This window comes from Python bivittatus, unplaced genomic scaffold (assembly GCF_059951505.1).
Source record: "Python bivittatus isolate LINGU-HERP-01145 unplaced genomic scaffold, Pbiv_v1 ctg000940_np1212, whole genome shotgun sequence".
In the NCBI taxonomy this organism is placed as follows: Eukaryota; Metazoa; Chordata; class Lepidosauria; order Squamata; family Pythonidae; genus Python; species Python bivittatus.
Window position 1 is genome coordinate 512,608 of NW_028277123.1, and position 17,699 is coordinate 530,306.

A 17,699-nucleotide genomic window follows, 5' to 3' on the forward strand; every position below is an offset into this window, starting at 1 on the left:
ATTCAACAATGGAAATGATTGCCATGGGAGGTGGTGGCTCTCCTTCACCAGAGGGGTTTCAACAGAAGCTGGTGGGTCATCTGTAGAGATGCTGTAATGAGATGCTGTAATGGATTGTTGCACTGGGCAGGGGATTAGGGTTTGATTTTCCGTTTCTATGGCATGCATTAAGTCTGGCTTCTCATTCAAGAACCAGAAAGGAATAGGTGAGCCATGAGTATGCCCCAAATATTCTGGGGTGGGCAGGAGGATTAATTCTGGAGAAGCCAAGGGACTGCTCGTGAAAAAAAGAAACTAAAAAATCCTCCACTATAATTCTGCACTATGGAGGGTATTTTAGGAGTAGTGCTTCTGTCTCTCTCATATATACGTAGAAGTATAGTCATTAATGCTTTGTGAAGTCTTTTGGGGTAATCCACAATACAGGTAGTCCTCACTTAACAAACATTTTTTTAATGACGGTCTGAAGTTATGATGGCCTCGGAAAAAGTGCTTTACAACCTGTACTCGCGCTTATGACCATCGCAAACCATCGCACCACCCTCTGTGGTCACATGATCGTGATTTGCGACCTTTTTACATGGTTGTTAAGCGAATCATTGGTTGTTAAGTGAATTCTGGCAAAAACATCCATTGGGGAAGCTGGATTTGCTTAATGATCATGTGATTCACTTAACATGGTGATTTGCTTAACAACCATCATAAAAAAGGTGGTAAAATGGGTCCGGTATGTGGTGACTTGCTTAATGACCACCCCACTTAATGACCAATTTTCTGGTCCCTATTGTGGTCAAGTGAGGACTACCTGTACTGCTACTGGTTTCTAGAGCAAAGCAGTGAGATGTAAATCACAATCTCTGTATATTTGCAACTAGATGGCAGAAAGTCTCTAATTCACCATTGTTTAATGACAGCAACAACAGTATTCTTTGCTATATCAAACTGCTGGAAGACAAAATACTTAGGGACAAAAACCCGGAGTAGATTTGTTTGTGGAAAGATAATTAAGGACTGCCAGAAGGGAGTAATGAATTCTTGATTTGCTCTGGTGTGATCCCAAGTCTCTTCTCAGATGGGAAATGCAAAAGTCTACCTCTGAGAGGAATTTTGCCAGAATTGTGGCATATTTAAAGACATTTTAAAATATGTTTGCCTGTTTAAATGGCATTCCCCTTCCTCACTTCTATGAGCTTCCAGGTTCTCCTTTAAATAAGCAAAACAACAACAAAGCTGCACTGAAAGAGGTGGGAACTTCCATGTGCAACATGAAATGGCATTTTAATATGACACTGACTGTAAACCATTACAGACTTTTCTCTTGTAGAGCACATTGAAGAAATGGAAGCTTCTGAAAAAAATGACTTCACTCAAAATATACTGAACTTCACTTCAAAACATGGTTTTCATACAGGTAGTCCTCACTTAATGTCCATTTGTTCAGTGACCATTCAACATTATGACAGTGCTGAAAAATTGGACTTATGACCAGTCCTCAAAATTCTGGCCGCTGCAGTGCCCTCACAGTCATGTGAACAAAATTTCTTGCATTTATGATGGCCGCTTGCATTTATGATGGCCTCCTGCTCCCACCACCCTCCTAGCAGTAAAGGCTGTTGTCTTTACCTGCCTCCCCTCTGCTGGGCTCACCATCTCGGTCATGTGCAGGGGAGGTGCCATGGAAACATCCCACAGGCTGGTGGGTAAGAGCTACAGGCAGGGGGTGGGGGGCGGGTGCCGCAATGCGCACCACTACTGGCCAGTGCAAAAAAAGGCCCCAGCCAATAGTGGCGCGTGGTGCGGCAGTGGGTGGGGCCACGTGGCGACAGGTGTGCAGGTGGCCAAAAGAGCAGAGATGGGGGGAAAAGTTGACTTTGAGGCAGTCCTTTACCTTCTTCCAATAATGGCTTGGATCTGGGTGAGTCCTCACCTAACAACCATATGGGATTCACTTTATGATAGCAATTGGGACCACCGGAACTGCCATTGCTAAGCGGGGCGGTCGTGTGACATTTCACTAAATGTGTTGCTTAGCAATGGAGTTGCCAGTCCCAATTAGGATTGTTAAGTGAGGACTACCTGTATAACAATTAGAGCTTTTTTCTTTTTCCACTGTCTGCAATAAAGCAGTTAATGCCACACCTAGCTTTGATCCCAAACATTCTTCCCAACTACAATTCTACACACACCTCTTGCTCTGTTTAAAAAAAAATGTTGACCTCTGTATGCCTCCTTCTCTACAAGAGCTTAGAAAATAAAAGGGAGAAGGCAAGGAATTCAAAGAGGAATGTATTCCTCTTTACTGGTACTTCTCTCAGGTACAGACAAAACATGTTTTTGATTCCACTTAATTCAAGATAACTGTGCAAACACAGGTGCCTTGATAAATGGAAAACAGATAAAACGTGCACACTTCTTGTTCTCAAAGGGCAGCATACAAATTTAAGAATAAAATAAAATAAAGCAGTAACTGGGCATAAACTTCTCAAGTCCTTTACTGGTCTCATAAAAAGATTTGCTCCGACCCTAATTTTGTACCAGAATTGTTCCTATGACAAAAGGTTAATCACTGCCCTGATGGCAAGAGATGGAAAAATTTGCACCAGTAAAGAACACAACAGAAGGGAGAGTACTTCTTACCCTCCTCAAACAAAACTTGCTGCAAAACACACATCCCAACACTGGCACACTCCACAGTGAAAGACAGTTAAAGAGTCAGAGAAGAGACACCAAGAATTGGGGAGCAGCTGTTGACCATACATAGTGAGAATCTTACACGACTGGTCCGAAGAGATGTTGTGTGGAACCAGGACAAAGTCATCTGTGTCACAGGAGGAATTCTTGCTACTGGTACTGGCAGAGTCTTTGGACACCTGAAGGTAATTCGGAGGCCCCAAGGGAGGAGAAGAGAGGTTGTCTTCCTGGATGTGCTGCATATCTGGAAGGGACTGGAGAGAAGATGAGGAGTCAGAGGCAACAGTTTTGCAAAGGCAGGTGGGGAACCTCCACCTATTTATTCCTTTGCAGGTTCTGAAGATGGCACACATTGCCCATTGTGAATTCTATCAAACTTGGGAACTGTCCTTCTTTTTGGTATCATGCAAATGCTGGCTCAGGCCAGAAAAGGGCATGTGCCCTACTTTTGGGGTCACTGTTCTCCATGTACACATTGCACAATCTAACAAAAATAAAATCAGAGCCCCAGAATACATTTTCTTTCAAATCTTTGTGATTAACATTTTTGAAAATTACCCCAATGGCAAACAGGAGAAAGCCCTGTTCTTCATCTCAATGAAATTACTGCTCAACTATATTTAAAAATAAAGTGTGTCTGTGCACACTTCTTGTTCTCAAAGGGCAGCATACAAATTTAAGAATAAAATAAAATAAAGCAGTAAGAGTATTTAGGAAACTTGCACTGAATGATAGAGAGAAAAAAAAAAGCACAATTCTTCATCCTCTCATTGTTAAGAGGTAATTCCTGTCAGCTCATAGCTCTTTTTTGCCTTCCAAGGTCACTTCATTTTAGCTCTTTAAAAGGCTAGAAAGAGGGGAAAAAGAAGGATTCACCTTTTACTACCTCACATTTTCAAATTACTCATTGGAGCTAGACATGTCTTTGGAAGGAGGGGAAGAGGACTTTTGAAAGTCTGAAAATAATTTTCATTAAACAAGAAGCATTCTTACTGAGAAGCACATATTGGCCAATAATAAGCTTAGACAAGGTTGGACAAAAAGTGGCAATGTCTCTGGCTGTGGTTCAGGGCCTCACACATTGCTTGACCTGTCTGACCTGATATGTTCCGCAAGCAAGACACATCCTGTTGCTGAGCAGTCACCCTTCCCCTTAAAGTTCACAAGCAAAGGTTCTTTGGTCCAGGTCACTCAATATGGCAAGCTCTGGCTGGCAGCACCTCAGAGAGACCTTTTCTGGGGATGCTGAACGTGGAAACTGGGGCCTTCTGGGTACAAGCAGCCACAGAACAGGGCTTGAAGAATTCCAGGGGAGGGAAAGGCCCTGAGTAGAACCCCAACAATCTCTGGAACATTTACTGGGGTGGTAAAGAAAGGCACAACAGCCAGAGATTTCGGGATCCAGCAGATGGGGAGGGGACACATTTTGCTGCATAGAAAATGCCCATTCATTTGCCCCCCCCCATGGAGAGAATCAATTTTCCAAATCATAGCAGAACTTACTGGGGGAGAAGCAAACCGGCAAGAGGGAGAGCTACCGCAGGATCCACCAGAGACTGACCCAGTAGGTGCTGGAACAGGCACAGGACAAGCTGGATGGAGAAAAGAGGTGGGAATAACACCAGGAACGAATGGATTCCAAAGGACAGACATTTTCAAAAGGACATTCATACCGCTTGCGGGGAAACTGTGCAGGTGCATGCCTCCAGGAACTGAAAATGGGGAGCTGCAGTCTAGACTGCACAATTATTGAGGAAGACAGCAACACAGGTAGTCCTCAGTTAACAACCACTCATTCAGCAACCATTCAAAGTTAGGATGGCGATGAATGAGTGGTGGTTACGACTGGCCCTTGGAATTCCAGCCATCCCAGCACCCCTGCAGTCACGTGAACACAATCTGGATGCTTGGCAATCGACTCACACAACAGTTGCGGTGCCTGCGGTCATGCAATTGCCATTTGCGACCTTCCCTGCTGGCTTTCCACAAGTAAAGTCAATGGGGAAGCCAGCCAGGAAGGTCTCAAGTTGTTCGGGTAAGTCTCTTCCACCCGTGCACCTTCCTCCAGCCCCTCTGTGCTTGTGCCTCACCAGCCACTCGCACACCCTCCCCCACATGGCAGCAGCAACCCTAAGCCCCGCCACACTTGTGCCACACCCCCTCCCCGGCCCCTTGTACATCTTCCTCCACCCAGTAGCGGTCATCCCAAGCCCCGCTGCGCTTGCACTGTGCCTCCCTGCCACTTGCACACCCTCCCCCCCACAGCAGCAGCCACTTACCTGCCTGCCGGCCTGCTTGCGAGCTGCCTGGGACTTGCAACTTCCTCCCGGCTTCCCCACTGACTTTGGTTGTTGGAAGCCAGCAGGAAGTTGCAAGGAGGAACTCAATTAATGACTGCAACGGGGACTGGTGGGATTGCAGTCAGTAAGCAATGCAGCCATGTGATGTCATGCTTTATGACCACAATGCTTACCAACAAAAATTCTGGTCCCAATTACTGTCGTAACTTGAGGACTACCTGTACAGGACAGTGTTACAATCAAAATGATCCAATCTCACGCTTGATACAGAGTACATGGAGTAGGGTATCTAGGAGGTCATGCAGGTCTGAACTGCGCTTGGCAATTCCTCTTAATTGTTATTCATTTGAACAATTTATACAGATGCCCATCTCACAATAGTCACTCTGGGAGAGGCACAGAGGATTAAAACCAAAAAAAAAAGAGAATATAAAAAAATAAACAAACAAAATATTAATCCAATTATCCAGTATTGATAATTAAAGAACCTACACCGGCTCTAAAAAATTCTATTTTCAATCAATAAAGACAAAAACAAACAAATCCACCAACAGGCCTGGTTTAGCCTCCCAGCCCAAATGCCTGAAGGAACATTTACGTCATTCATGCCTTACAGGAGGCCCAAAGGGTGAGTAGAGAAGGACGCTTCAGCTTACACTTTTTGACTGTCGAAACTTGATCGAGGAAAGGGTGGCCGAAGAAGGCTTCTGCAAGAGAGAAAAGCCACCACAAAATGTGTTCAGGGGTAGCCATGAGAATTGGCCTCACAGTCAACAGCCTGTCCAACCCCCACTTGGGGCTTAAACACATTCACACAAGGTTACCAAAACCTTCCAAAGGCAGGGGCTATTACGTTTGGAAAAGAAAACGTAATCCACAATTTTAAAGAGGGCATGCCCACCCCCTGGCTTCGCTCTGTGACAGGCCAGTCATATTAAGTTGTCTTTTGCCAAGCTGGAACCTCCTCCAGGTGCCTTGTGATTGCCACTTCCCAGCTGGTAGGAAAGGCCGTCCCAATGCATCCTCAGGGATCAAAGCTGGAGAAGGTTCTATTACAGGAAGCACTGACAGATCTGGGGCGTGGGAGGGGGAGGAAAATATATTTTACAGCTTCTATGCTGCCCCAATCACAAGACTCTAAGGAGCTCACCTGTGCAAAACCATAAAACCCTACAAATAACAAGAAACCCAAGCAGTAACACGAGGCAGTAACTCCCCCCCCCCCAATTAAGCACCAAATGCTCAACAGAGTGTTTTCACTTCCCTTGTAAATGTTAATCAATTAATAAATGCTATAACATGAGATGTCGTGTAATTACTTTTCTGCCTGGATTCGACTGCAAAAGTATTCAACGCTCCGCAACAGTTTCCTAACCCTTCCTCCCCTTTTGACATGCCTGTTTCATCAAATTTGCCAAGAGCTGAATGCAATGAGAGGGAACAGAGTCCCATCTGAAGAACCTGGCTCACCGAGGGAATGCTTCTTCAACCGACTGTGCTGCTTTCATTACAACAGGCACACAGTCATAGGCTGGCTGTCCTTAATTTCAGTAAGAGCGAATCTGTGCAGATACAGATTTCTGGCCAAGACTGGTTTCATCCATTTGAGAAGGGGAGGCCTATCAACGCTCCTCCCAGAGGGCTCTCTGCCCTTCTGAGTTGCTGAAGGTGGAAGCAAATCGATAAAAGAGGACATCTGGGTTACAATCTGAAATTGGCAGTCTTTTACCATATGTGCGCAGGCTGGAGCTTTCCCCCCCCTGTTTTAAAAAAAAAAAAGCCCACAGCTTTTTTGATCGCTGTGGAGGGATGTCTAGCAGGGAGAGCTGATAAAAGTGGCCCAATGAATTGTTATCAGTTTTGTCAGGACTCTTAAGCCTGGACAGAAACTCATTTTAAAATAATAAGTTTAAAGTTGAGAATTCTGGGTCAGGTCTTGCACACGCCACCCTTACATTTCTGCTGCTCTCAAAAGTATTACAAAGAACAAAGACAGCTGTGTTGGTTCACCAGGGGGGGCAAAAGCATCTAAAATCTACAGTTGGGTAATACTCTTATTGGGGCCATCCAAAAGGACACACAAACGTGTATGTGTGTACTTTCTTGTTCTTATGCTGGAAACAGTTGCAGCAGTTGGTGGCTGAAACACCTTCTCCCAAAGCTCTGCTCTTCAGCAAACCACCAGAGCATTCACCTCTAACCCTCCAGGTGGGAAGGTAGACTTTCTTTTATTGACGAAAGGTTCCTCCTTGGAACTGCACGGGGAAACAGAGGGTGTGTGTGTCAAAGATCAAGGGGCGGATGTTCTACACACTGCCTCCCATAAACCTCCCCCTACAAAAAGGCTTTGTGTTTGTGCAGCTAATTGTTGACTGGGTCAGCGGGGATGATTCACAAAGCTTAAACCAAGGTGTGTGTTCTCAGAGCAAACAGCAGCTAGCATTAAGTGCACTTCAGCCACCCGGGGCATTTGAAATCCCTGAATGAAAAGGTCCGTGATCAAGCGGGTTGGACATCCTCAGCCAGAACACGGTGTTCTCCGATCCAGACAGAACAGTCTGGATTACCAGAAAAACGCAGCCTTGTTACCTGGGATGAGAACAGAATGTCCTGTGCACTGAGCCTGCAGAACCAAAGGAGCTACTGCTTTAAAGGACTCTAAACGTTTCCCATCTTACTGATTAACTTCCACTGGACCCTTGCCCCGTATCTCAAGATGGAGCAAGGTCCCCCCCTTCAGCTTCCAAAGATCATCAGATTACTGCATATTTTTGTAATTTTTATATTTTATTTATTTATTTATGTTTCAAACCTGTCACCGCCCATCTCACTGCGGAGTGACTCTGGGTGGTTTACAGTAAAAACAGAAATAAAATAGATAAATATTAATTAATTAATTAAAATATGCTAAAAACAAACTTCCTATGATACTTCCAAGAGGCTGATGTTAATTAGGTGTTAATAAATTTAATGTGTTAATATTAAATATGTGTTAAATATTAAATATATTTAACATGTGTTAATAATTTCCACATTACCATCCATGTCTTAGCCTCCCTCCCAACTATTCTAAAATACAGGTAGTCCCCAGTTTAAGAACCAATTCAGTTCCCAAGGTCTGTCCTTAAGTCGAATTTGTATGTAAGCCGGAATTGTATTATTGTATAATACATTATGAGTAGTATTGTGAAATTAATTCGAACCATTGCATATTTAACTCAAACCATTGTGTATTTAACTCAAATTGCTACCATAGGCTCCGTTCTTAACTATGGGTCGTCCTTAACCCGAGGACTACCTGTACAATCCTGAGGAGCTTTGTTTAAGAGATGATTATCAAGGATGGGGGAGAGAGGAGTGGGGTTTTTGTTGTTGTTCAAAACCACACAGTGAGAGCATAGCTAAGCAGTTAACTCTGACTTTCACATGTCCATTTAATCAGATCGGAAGGGCTCAGCAGTGGTTTCAGAGATTCTATTTTGGGGAAACTTCTTCCAAGCAAGTCTGCTGGGAGCAAAATCTGTTGCCAAAGAGAATTCCTTTGCCATTGTGCTAGGCAAAGAGAAGGGACCCAAAGTTACAATTTGAGGACTTCAAACGGAGGCTGGACGATCAGTTGTCAGAGTTCTCCTGTGGATCCTGCGGGAGGTTGGGCTAGATGACTTCTAGGATCCCTTCCAGCTTTATCATTCTATGACTGGAAATTCCACTCCATTCTTTCGTATCTGTGTTTCTCAACCTTGGCCACTTTAAGCTGTGTGGACTTCAACTCCCAGAATTCCCCAGCCAGCATAGCTGCTGGCTGGGGAATTCTGGGAGCTGAAGTCCACACAGCTTAAAGTGGCCAAGGTTGAGAAACACTGTTTTGTACTGATATGTGAACAGCCTCATCCTTAGCAATCATTGTTTCCCTATGATAGAACATTTGGACCACAAATGACCCAGTTCAACATTCATTTTGAATCCAGAACATCTTGCACGTCACACACGATATTCTGGCTGGAAAACTTTTTAAAACAGGAAATTAGAAAGAAAAGCATGCTTCTTCGAGAAAGCAACAAACTCCCAACAGAAAAATTAAAATGCAGGCCAGAATGACTAAACCCTTTTCATTTCACTCAGGAACCCAAGAGGCCACCACCCCGACGGCAAAGCAGCATGATGACATGAGAGCAGAGAGAGAGTTTTCCTGATGCAATGTTGTTGTGTTTCTTTCCCCGACCCCGTAGCAAAAGCCCTACAGCCACACGGAAAGCCTTTAATCAATGCAAGTTGAAAGCATCTTTCTTGAGTTACGGAAGCTGTCTGCCAAGGGAGCGGAGGGCAAATGTTCAGGAGGAATCTTAACATTCCTTTTTAGACCTGACTCCGTATCTCAGTAATTTGAGGAAAATTCTGTCACCCATACACGTACGAAGGCTTTAAAGAAATGCATTCCAATTTCTGGACAAAGGCTGAACAAAAAATGCAGAGTCTAAATGTAATTCTCTTTCTCTTCCCTCCCCACTCTTTTCCTTTGTTTTTGGCGTCATGTCTTTCAGGGAACTTGTTTTCAACAAGAGAACAAAGTCTAGTAAATTCCAGGCAAACTGAAATATGGGCAAAGGGAAAAACAAACCTATTATTCCCCGTAGGCAATTAAGTAAAATCAGAGCAACTGTTTTCCTTCTGTGCTCTCTTTCGCGTCTCCTCAGCATCAGCTGATCAGTGACTGATCAAAAGTTGGCAGAATGAGAATTTCGTCAGAAACTTTCCCAGACAACAATCACAGAAGCCAAGGAAGACGTTAGACACAAGGACTATAAATAGCACGACAAGCTATTTTCAGAGCTGGTCTTGTTCTAGCTTTTTAAAAATTATTATTATTAATCATTAACACAATGGGTATGACTTACAGGTTGCATACAGCTCATTCCTGCTTTAAATGTTACTTAAAACAGAAAGCAGAACCTTGGACATGACTCTATTTCTAAGAAACCTAGGATTATCTAAGCATCTTGCGCTGTTTACCACCTATCATTCCTAACTGGAAGCGCTCCATCAACCATCGCTGGGCACTGATCCAACAGCTGAGCCAAAGGGGCAAACCCAGGGGGAAATTGCCCACTCTGCGGCATTGGCTTTTCAGTGCCAGCCTCTGCCAATTAGAGCTCTTGTGGATTGAAAGATAAAATAAAATGAGATGCCATCAGGAAGTCAATCCAGACTTAATAAATGGTTTAAAAGAGCCTAGCCCAGATATTAAAACACCCATCCGGCCAGGTGGATCAGGATGTTTGCAGTGCCAAACAATAGGCCTGAAGTCACTGAGAAAGGTTCTGCTATATAACTTGTTTTCAGAATTGTCCTCCTGTGGATTTTTTTTTGGGGGGGAAGGGATGTGGGGACCAAATCCACCACTAGTTTCTCTCTACTTCTGGGTTTCTTAAGAGTGCCGCATTCTGTTTCAAATAGAGCCTTTTGAAACCCGGGTTCTATTTTTAAAATCCCAGCTGCTACCAGATACTCATTTTCAGGGTTCTGAGTGGCACTGGGCAAGGTGGCTTCTGGAAGGCTTACGCTACAAGCTGGCCATTCCACTTTCCTTCCTCCCCCTGTCCTACTTGGGAGGCAGCTGTCAGAAAGAGTCCCTTTTTGCATTATACATGGCATAGGCAGAAGGCGCTGTAGAGAGAGCACCAGCCAAAGCTGAGGATGCAATGGCCCTTCAGGGCTTTGGATCCAATTCCAGGCAGATCCTTCAAAGCGTGAACACAGCCATCTGTCTAAAAGTCGTTAAAGCAGCCGCAGCTGCTTCAAAGGAGGACAGCCTTGCATGAGCCAGGGAAGAGACACAGTTGCTTTCAGAAGTTGCGGACAGGGGCTAGGTTTGCTTCCCACAACTGCGCACCCGGAAGCACCTCCTTTGAATGGATTCTGAAGCACTGCATGGCCCTACTGATTGACCAACCTCTTTTCTCCCAGAATGCCTTTGGGCCCTGAGAAGTCAGCCAGTCCTTGGCTGGTGACTGACTATTGACACAGCCTGAGCACCCTAGGGAAAATGTAAGAAGACACAAAGAGAAAAGGCAAAGTACATTTCCTACAAAGTAGGAAAACGTTACACTTGAGAGTCAGCAGACCTTCTCCACAGGCCCTGGCATTTGAGTGATCACACCAGCCTTGTCCACTTAATCTATATAGGCATAAGACAACTTCACAATGCTGGACAGGGGAGATTCAGGTCCACATCCAACTTTAGCTGCAGAAGCTCCCTGAGTGACTGTGGGCCAGTCTGTCTCAGCCCCAACCTACCTCACAAGATACCTGTTTGAGGAAAATGCGAGAAGGGATTGCTGCAATGAGTGCCACGAGCTCCTGAAGGAAAGGCAGGATATAATTCTAACAAATAAAACAGGAAATGGTGCCTCAGAGATGGCCCATTTCACAGTGTTGGCCGCTCAATTCTACAAAGTTATCACCTTTCCTGGAACCAGCAAAACTTCTATGACAAATTGGCTTGGGCTTCTACAGTTTTGAACCAGTCCTGTCAAAGCCACTGTCCTGCTCATCTGAATGGATCACTACTCGGATTGTAAACCGGATTGCATACAGATCAGTTTGCTTCCATATCGGAAAGAAAAAGGAAGGTGGAGCTTTACAGAAATGACCAAGGATCCTAGATCTTTACTCACCAAAGTCCATTCTGTCTTTCTGGTTTCTCTGAAGCAAGCTCAGAAGCAAATCGGACAAGTAAGCTGACGTTTCCCTGGGGATACTAAAAGCGAAGCAAAGAAAAAGCAGTAGATTTACAGTGGTGGCTTTTCCCCAGTTTGGCACCATCTAGATGGGCTGGAATACAAGGTCATCCCCTTGCTACCTGGCGGGCACAGGCTGGGGCAAGGCTAGGACAGATAAATGCACTGGCATTAGCTACTACAATTTAGTGGAGGTAAACCTTACCTAGGGATGAGGTTTCTGGTCTTCTCATAAAACATTCTCAGATCCTGAGGACTATTTGCCTGTAAAAATGGGATAATTTAAGTGGTTTTAGGTTGGGTTCACCCAATGCTCAAAACCAAATGGTGGTTGGCTTGGTTTTGACATTGCAAAATTACTCAGGATTACCGTAGGACAGTGTTTCTCAACCTTGGCAACTTGAAGACACGGGGACTTCAACTCCCAGAATTCCCTAGCCAGCATATCCTGGCTGGGGAATTCTGGGAGTTGAAGTCCCCACGTCTTCAAGTTGCCAAGGTTGAGAAACACTGCTTTAGAGTGATGTACAAACCCAACCATATACCTGGTTTAGAAAGTAAAAAGTGGTTAATAAGGATGACTAGCAGTGTCCTGATACTGCGTCCTGGCAGCAGCAAATTACAGTCCATCTCAGGGAAGAATAGAACAAATCACTCCAGAAAGATAGAAAAGCAGGTAACCCCAAGGTCAGCCCCCCATTTCCTAACCCTTTTCAGCACTTATTCTTAAGATTTACTTGAGCCTTCAAAAATGCAGCAAGGATTTACGCATGAAACACCCTCTTTGGGATGATGGGGACTGATTTTCAATGAGACTCCTCTTAAGTGTGTCCCTATTCTCCGCCCCCTACCTGAAAGGGCGGCTTTCCAACCAGACACTGGTAGATGACCGTCCCGATACTCCACAGGTCAGCTTTAGCATCGTAGTGCTGTGACATGATCACTTCAGGTGCCTGGAAAACAAAAAGAAGAGAGTGGCAGGGGGCAGTGGCAGCTGTGGGAGATAACAGCACTCAGGAAACAGTGTGTAAGATAACGAGCGGCAGGGAGACCAGTCTCCACACAGTAGTAACCTAGAGCATCCCTTACGTTCACTTTAATTTTAGCCCCGCAATGGGAAAAAATGTCTCTCTTGCTTTGTAGCCATGGGGTTTGGCACTAGAGGACGCCTTGAGGTGTATTGTACTGGGCACAATTCAAGGTGCTGGCTGTCACATTTAAAGCCCTTCAAGGCTCTGGGCCTGGAAAACTATCAGATCACCTTCTCTGCACTGAATATGCCCACCTAGTGAATCAGAAGGAGAGGGCTCGCTGAAGATCTCTTCTTTGGAGGAATGCCACCCACAGGGCTGAGCCTTCTCAGGTTGGTCCCCCTTGGATGGGATGGCATAACCCCAGATATCCAGTCCTCCTATCTCATACTGGACTCCAGAAGAGACGTCAAAACATAGACATGCATTTGGGGATGCGGTGGTTGGCTTATTCCTGTGAACAGCCCTGTCATAGTACGCTGGCTGGTATTTTACGTACTGGAAATTTTTAATCCTATGGTTTGGTGCCGTGGAAGCTACTTGAAATTTATGGGAATTTAGCAGCTAGGAAGACATACACACTGAGGGTTGTGTTGTTGTTTTTTTGCTCTCCTCTTAGCAAAAGCATGATGCCATCTCCAACCATTCCAAATCCTCTTGCCCACATCTGTGAAACCTCAGCCTAACCGGAACTCCTGAAGAGCAGGATAAGTCTGTGATTAGCCATTCAGACCAAGCCAGTCAGATTAGGGACAGGAGGCCATCAACCACAAATAACCACCCCAATAAGCTTTTGGAAGAAACAGGAAAATTCTTTGAAAAGAGACTGTTAAGTAGCCACAGCAGCAGTATGCAGGAGGGCAGGATCACAGACCAATGAGTTCATGGAAGTATTTCAAAAAGAGGGGAGAAACTGAATGAGGATGGGGTGTGTTTGGTGGTACCTGACACCCAGTTCCAAATCAAATTTTACTCAATATAGATGGCTGAATGCCATTCTCTCTTATGTATTTATTTTTATTTATTCAGGTTATTTATCTTCTACTCAATCCATGTACAGGTACTACTAATAAAATACAATAATTATTAGCATGAAAGTAATACAATACAATAAAACTAGCAACGTCACCAATGGTTTCTCAATCCATCCCCAAACAAGCTTTGTATTCAGAAAGGCCATGAGGTAGGGGCTATCCTTGCTTTGGGGGGAGGAGGCTGTTCCATAAAAGAGGAGCCCCTTGCAGAGAATGACCAATGTCAGCCCCTTTCCCCTGGCACATCCTGGCAGGTGTTCTCTGGCCATCCAGATTGGGTGGGTGGGTAGCAACTCCCCAGAAAAGGTGGTATCTGAAATCCTCAGGCCCTGAGCTACAAGAGGCCTTTAACCTTGAATTGTATTCAAAGTCACACTCATATCCAGGGCAGCTCCTATAGGAATACAACTGGATGGCTGTAAGACAACGGGCTGGTAAGAATGTGGGCTGCTGCATTTTGTACCAGCTGAAGTTTCTGGGTGGTCTTCCAGGGCAGCACCAGGAAGATCCAGTTACACTAATCCAGAAAACGGCATGAGTGGCCATCCTCAATGCATCCTCTTCCAGCTTCCAATTGCTCCCCAGATTGCTGGGCAAACCCTTTGGCTCCATCAGGTGCCTGGGAAGGGCCCTTTTTATCAAGCTTTCCTCTCTGCTGAGATTGGTACCTGAGTTAATCCCATCGTTACAAGGAACGAATTGGTTTGTGACAAGGGATTGATACAACCTCCCCCATAACCAGATCATGTCTCATCTGCTCCAAGGTCATGGCCAGACCCACTGTGTGGCCAGCTCCCTTGGTTGAGTCAGTGATGCTTTGGGAGAAGCTCCTGGTTCTCTTGGGGGCCATGAATTCTCAAGTTGTCTCTGATTCCAGAGACAGTGGTACTAACAGACTGAGCCAACCCATAACAGTCTCATCTGAAGCAGGCTGGGATGGATGCTGACATACAGCTGGGAGGACGGTAGCGGCACCCCCAACTTGTCCCTTTGGCCCCGCCTCACTTCTGGTCGCCTCCAGAATAGCTCCTTGTGATTGCCAGGGTCTCCCAGGAGACAACTGCCACTCCTTCTCCCCTGCTCTGGGGGCCAAGGCCGACGCAGTGAACAAAACCCATCCACGAGGGAGACAGCAATGAGAATGCCGCGCTTGCACCCAGATGGCAGTAAGCTGCCGATTGCAACTTCCTGGGAATGGCTTGCTTGCCCATCTCCCACCATACTTCCTCCTACTAGTTAATACTGTTACCCTCCCCTCCATCTCTAATCTCCTAAGCTACCTAGCCACTCCCATGGCACCCAGGGCTGGATGACACTAAGAGTGTAAAATGACTACAATAAAAACCTTATCAGCTGCATGTACGTTTCTCACCGTCCTAGCAAAACAACAACCAATTCTCACCGCCCTCCCGCTCATCCACCCCTCCCAGCAATCCCCTCTAGCTCTCACCCAGCTGGAGTTAGAGGAAACTAGCCCCCACCCCCACCCTGAGAGAGGGTCCTTTTTTCCCATCTTCCACGTGTTGCAAAAAGTGGGCAGTTCTTTCCTCTTCTTAGCTTGCTTCATATCAAAGGACTGTTTTCTTATGCCAAATTTTTAGCATGGGTTAAAACATTCCTTTCTGTTAATGATAAAATACTCTTTGATTTATTGCATGAAACTTAGTTTGGTAATTTGGGCTTGCTTTGCAGGGTTTTGCAAATTCTCTCAAAATCTTTGCTAGACTTCGTGCATTGTCTGGACATTCTCAAAAGCTACTTCCAGATTATTTTATAAAGAAAAGCCTGTATTTTTAAACATGACCCATCTGTCGCTGTGTTCACACAAGATCTTTAACCTAAAACCTAACCTTTAACCTAATCTTTAAAAGAGCCCATTCCGCCCCCCCCATTCCCCTTTAGTCTGAGCAGTTTATGATATGGCAGGCCCCTTAGACCAAAGACCAGGAGGGTGGGTGGAGGATCACCTTGGGCGATTCAGGGTGGGTATTCATGGGGTGACGGGCATGGGACATTATGACGGGAGCCAGAGGGCAGGTTGTTTCAGGGGAAGACGTCCCCCATGTTTTATACCGGTGGCGTGTCCCGGCTTTCTGCACTTAAGCCCAGACCCTGGTCAGCAGATCTACAGAGGCCCAGGCTTTCGGTTGCTGTTGATGAATGCCAGGTCAGTCAATAATAAGGCCCCCTTATACATGACCTTATTGGGGAGGAGCAGGCTGACCTGGCATGCATTATCAAGACTTGCCTGACACCAGAAGGAGGTGTTGCCCTTTTGGAAATGTTTCCAGCCAGGTTTAGGGTTTGGCGCCAGCCGAGACCCCAGGGCAGAGGAAGGGGTGTGGCAGTGGTCATCCGTGAATCTCTGCTGGCCTTCAGGGGCTCTGCTCCACAAGTTGCTGGATGTGAGATGCTGTTCCTGAGGTTGGGCACACAGGATCAGTTGGGAGGGTTGCTTCTGTACCAGCCTCCCTGCTGAGTAGCAACCTCCCTGCCTGAGCTGCTGGAGGCCATCTCGGGGTTGGCAGTGGAGTTCCCCGGGCTTATGGTCTTAGGGGACTTTAATCTGCCATCCCTGGGGTTGGCCTCGGAGGCGGCTCGGGAGTTCATGGCTACCATGGCGGCCATGGGCCTATCCCACATCATCCATGGCCCGACTTGGGACAGTGGTCACACTCCAGACATGGTTTTCCTGTCAGAACAGTGGCAGCATGATCCAGTGAGGGATTTGGTATTGTCCCCACTGTCATGGTCAGACCACTCCCTGGTGGCCGTGAGATTCTCCTATGCTGCCTCCCTCCACAGGGAGGCAGGATCTATTTGAATGGTCTGCTCCCAGTGACTGATGGACCTGCAAGGGTTCCAAAGGGAGCTGGGGGTTGTTCCTGAGGCCTTGCTGCACGGTCCAGTGGAGGCCCTGGCTGCAGCCTGGAACAAGGAGGCGGCCAAGGCCTTGGACAGGATCGCACTTGTGTGTCCTCTCTTGACCCATCGCCCCCAGCACTCCCCATGGTTTATGGAGGAGTTAAGGGTACTGAAAAGGGCCGAGAGACGTCTTGAGCACTGTTGGCAGAAAACTAAGGGTGAGTCTGACCGAACATGGGTTAAAGCCACTATTAAGGCCTACCTCATGGCAGTAAGGGCAGCGAAAAGCCATTATTTCTCTGCTCTTATTGCATCCACAGTGCGTTGCCCAGCAGCCCTGTTCTGGGTCACCTGGTCCCTCCTGGATAAGGGGGGCTCGGAGGAGCATTTACAGAGCCATGCAGAGGAATTTGCCTAACGCCTGATGGATAAAATCACTCGGATCTGTTTCCAGTTGGAGGCTAAGCATGATGCAGGTCCAGTGGAGATGCCTGGGGAGTGGACTTACCTGGTTATCTGGGAAGAGTCTGATCCTGTTGGAAGTGGGCAGGGTCCTCGGGGCTATTAGTGTGGCCACCTGTGCATTAGATCCTTGTCCTCCTGGTTGGTTAAAGCCACCAAGGAGGCGACTTTAGGGTGGGTTCTGGCGGTGGTCAATTCATCCTTGCAGGAGGGGGTGTTCTCGAAGCCTTTCAAGGAGGCTTTGGTCCACCCCCTCCTCAAGAAACCATTGCTAGATCCCACCCTTCTGGACAATTTTCGTCCAGTTTCCCACCTTCCCCTTCTAGGAAAGGTGGTGGAAAAGGTGGCCACATGGCAGCTTCAGAGAACCCTGGAGAAAATGGATTATCTGGACCCCTTTCAGTCAGGTTTCAGGCCTAGTTATGGGACAGAAACAGCATTGGTCGCACTTGTGGATGATCTCTGGCGAGAGCGGGATGGGGGTAGTGCATCCATCCTTGCTCTTCTTGACCTCTCAGTGGCTTTCGATACCATCGACCATGGTATCCTTTTGGGTCGGCTGCAGGAGTTAGGGGCTGG

At 46.3% G+C, this 17,699-nt stretch overlaps 1 protein-coding gene across 6 annotated transcripts in view; it reads right to left on the reverse strand.

Moving 5' to 3' along the window:
- The window catches only part of ULK2 (unc-51 like autophagy activating kinase 2), a 78,056-nt gene that overhangs the window by 30,540 nt on the left and 29,817 nt on the right, over positions 1–17,699 (reverse strand). For 4 of the 6 annotated variants that reach the window (XR_015794208.1, XM_088131309.1, XM_088131308.1 and 1 more), the window contains exons 8-13: positions 12,580–12,681; positions 11,934–11,992; positions 11,666–11,748; positions 5,606–5,698; positions 4,195–4,283; positions 2,774–2,945 (exon numbers count right to left, since the gene is read on the reverse strand). Coding sequence is in view for 5 of the 6 variants with exons in the window: in XM_088131309.1 (XP_087987435.1) it covers positions 2,774–2,945; positions 4,195–4,283; positions 5,606–5,698; positions 11,666–11,748; positions 11,934–11,992; positions 12,580–12,681 (598 nt within the window). In the remaining variant the exon portion in view is untranslated. The remainder of the gene's footprint in view (positions 1–2,773; positions 2,946–4,194; positions 4,284–5,605; positions 5,699–11,665; positions 11,749–11,933; positions 11,993–12,579; positions 12,682–17,699) is intronic. The other 2 variants (XM_007425771.4, XM_007425770.4) reach the window with 1 other exon arrangement.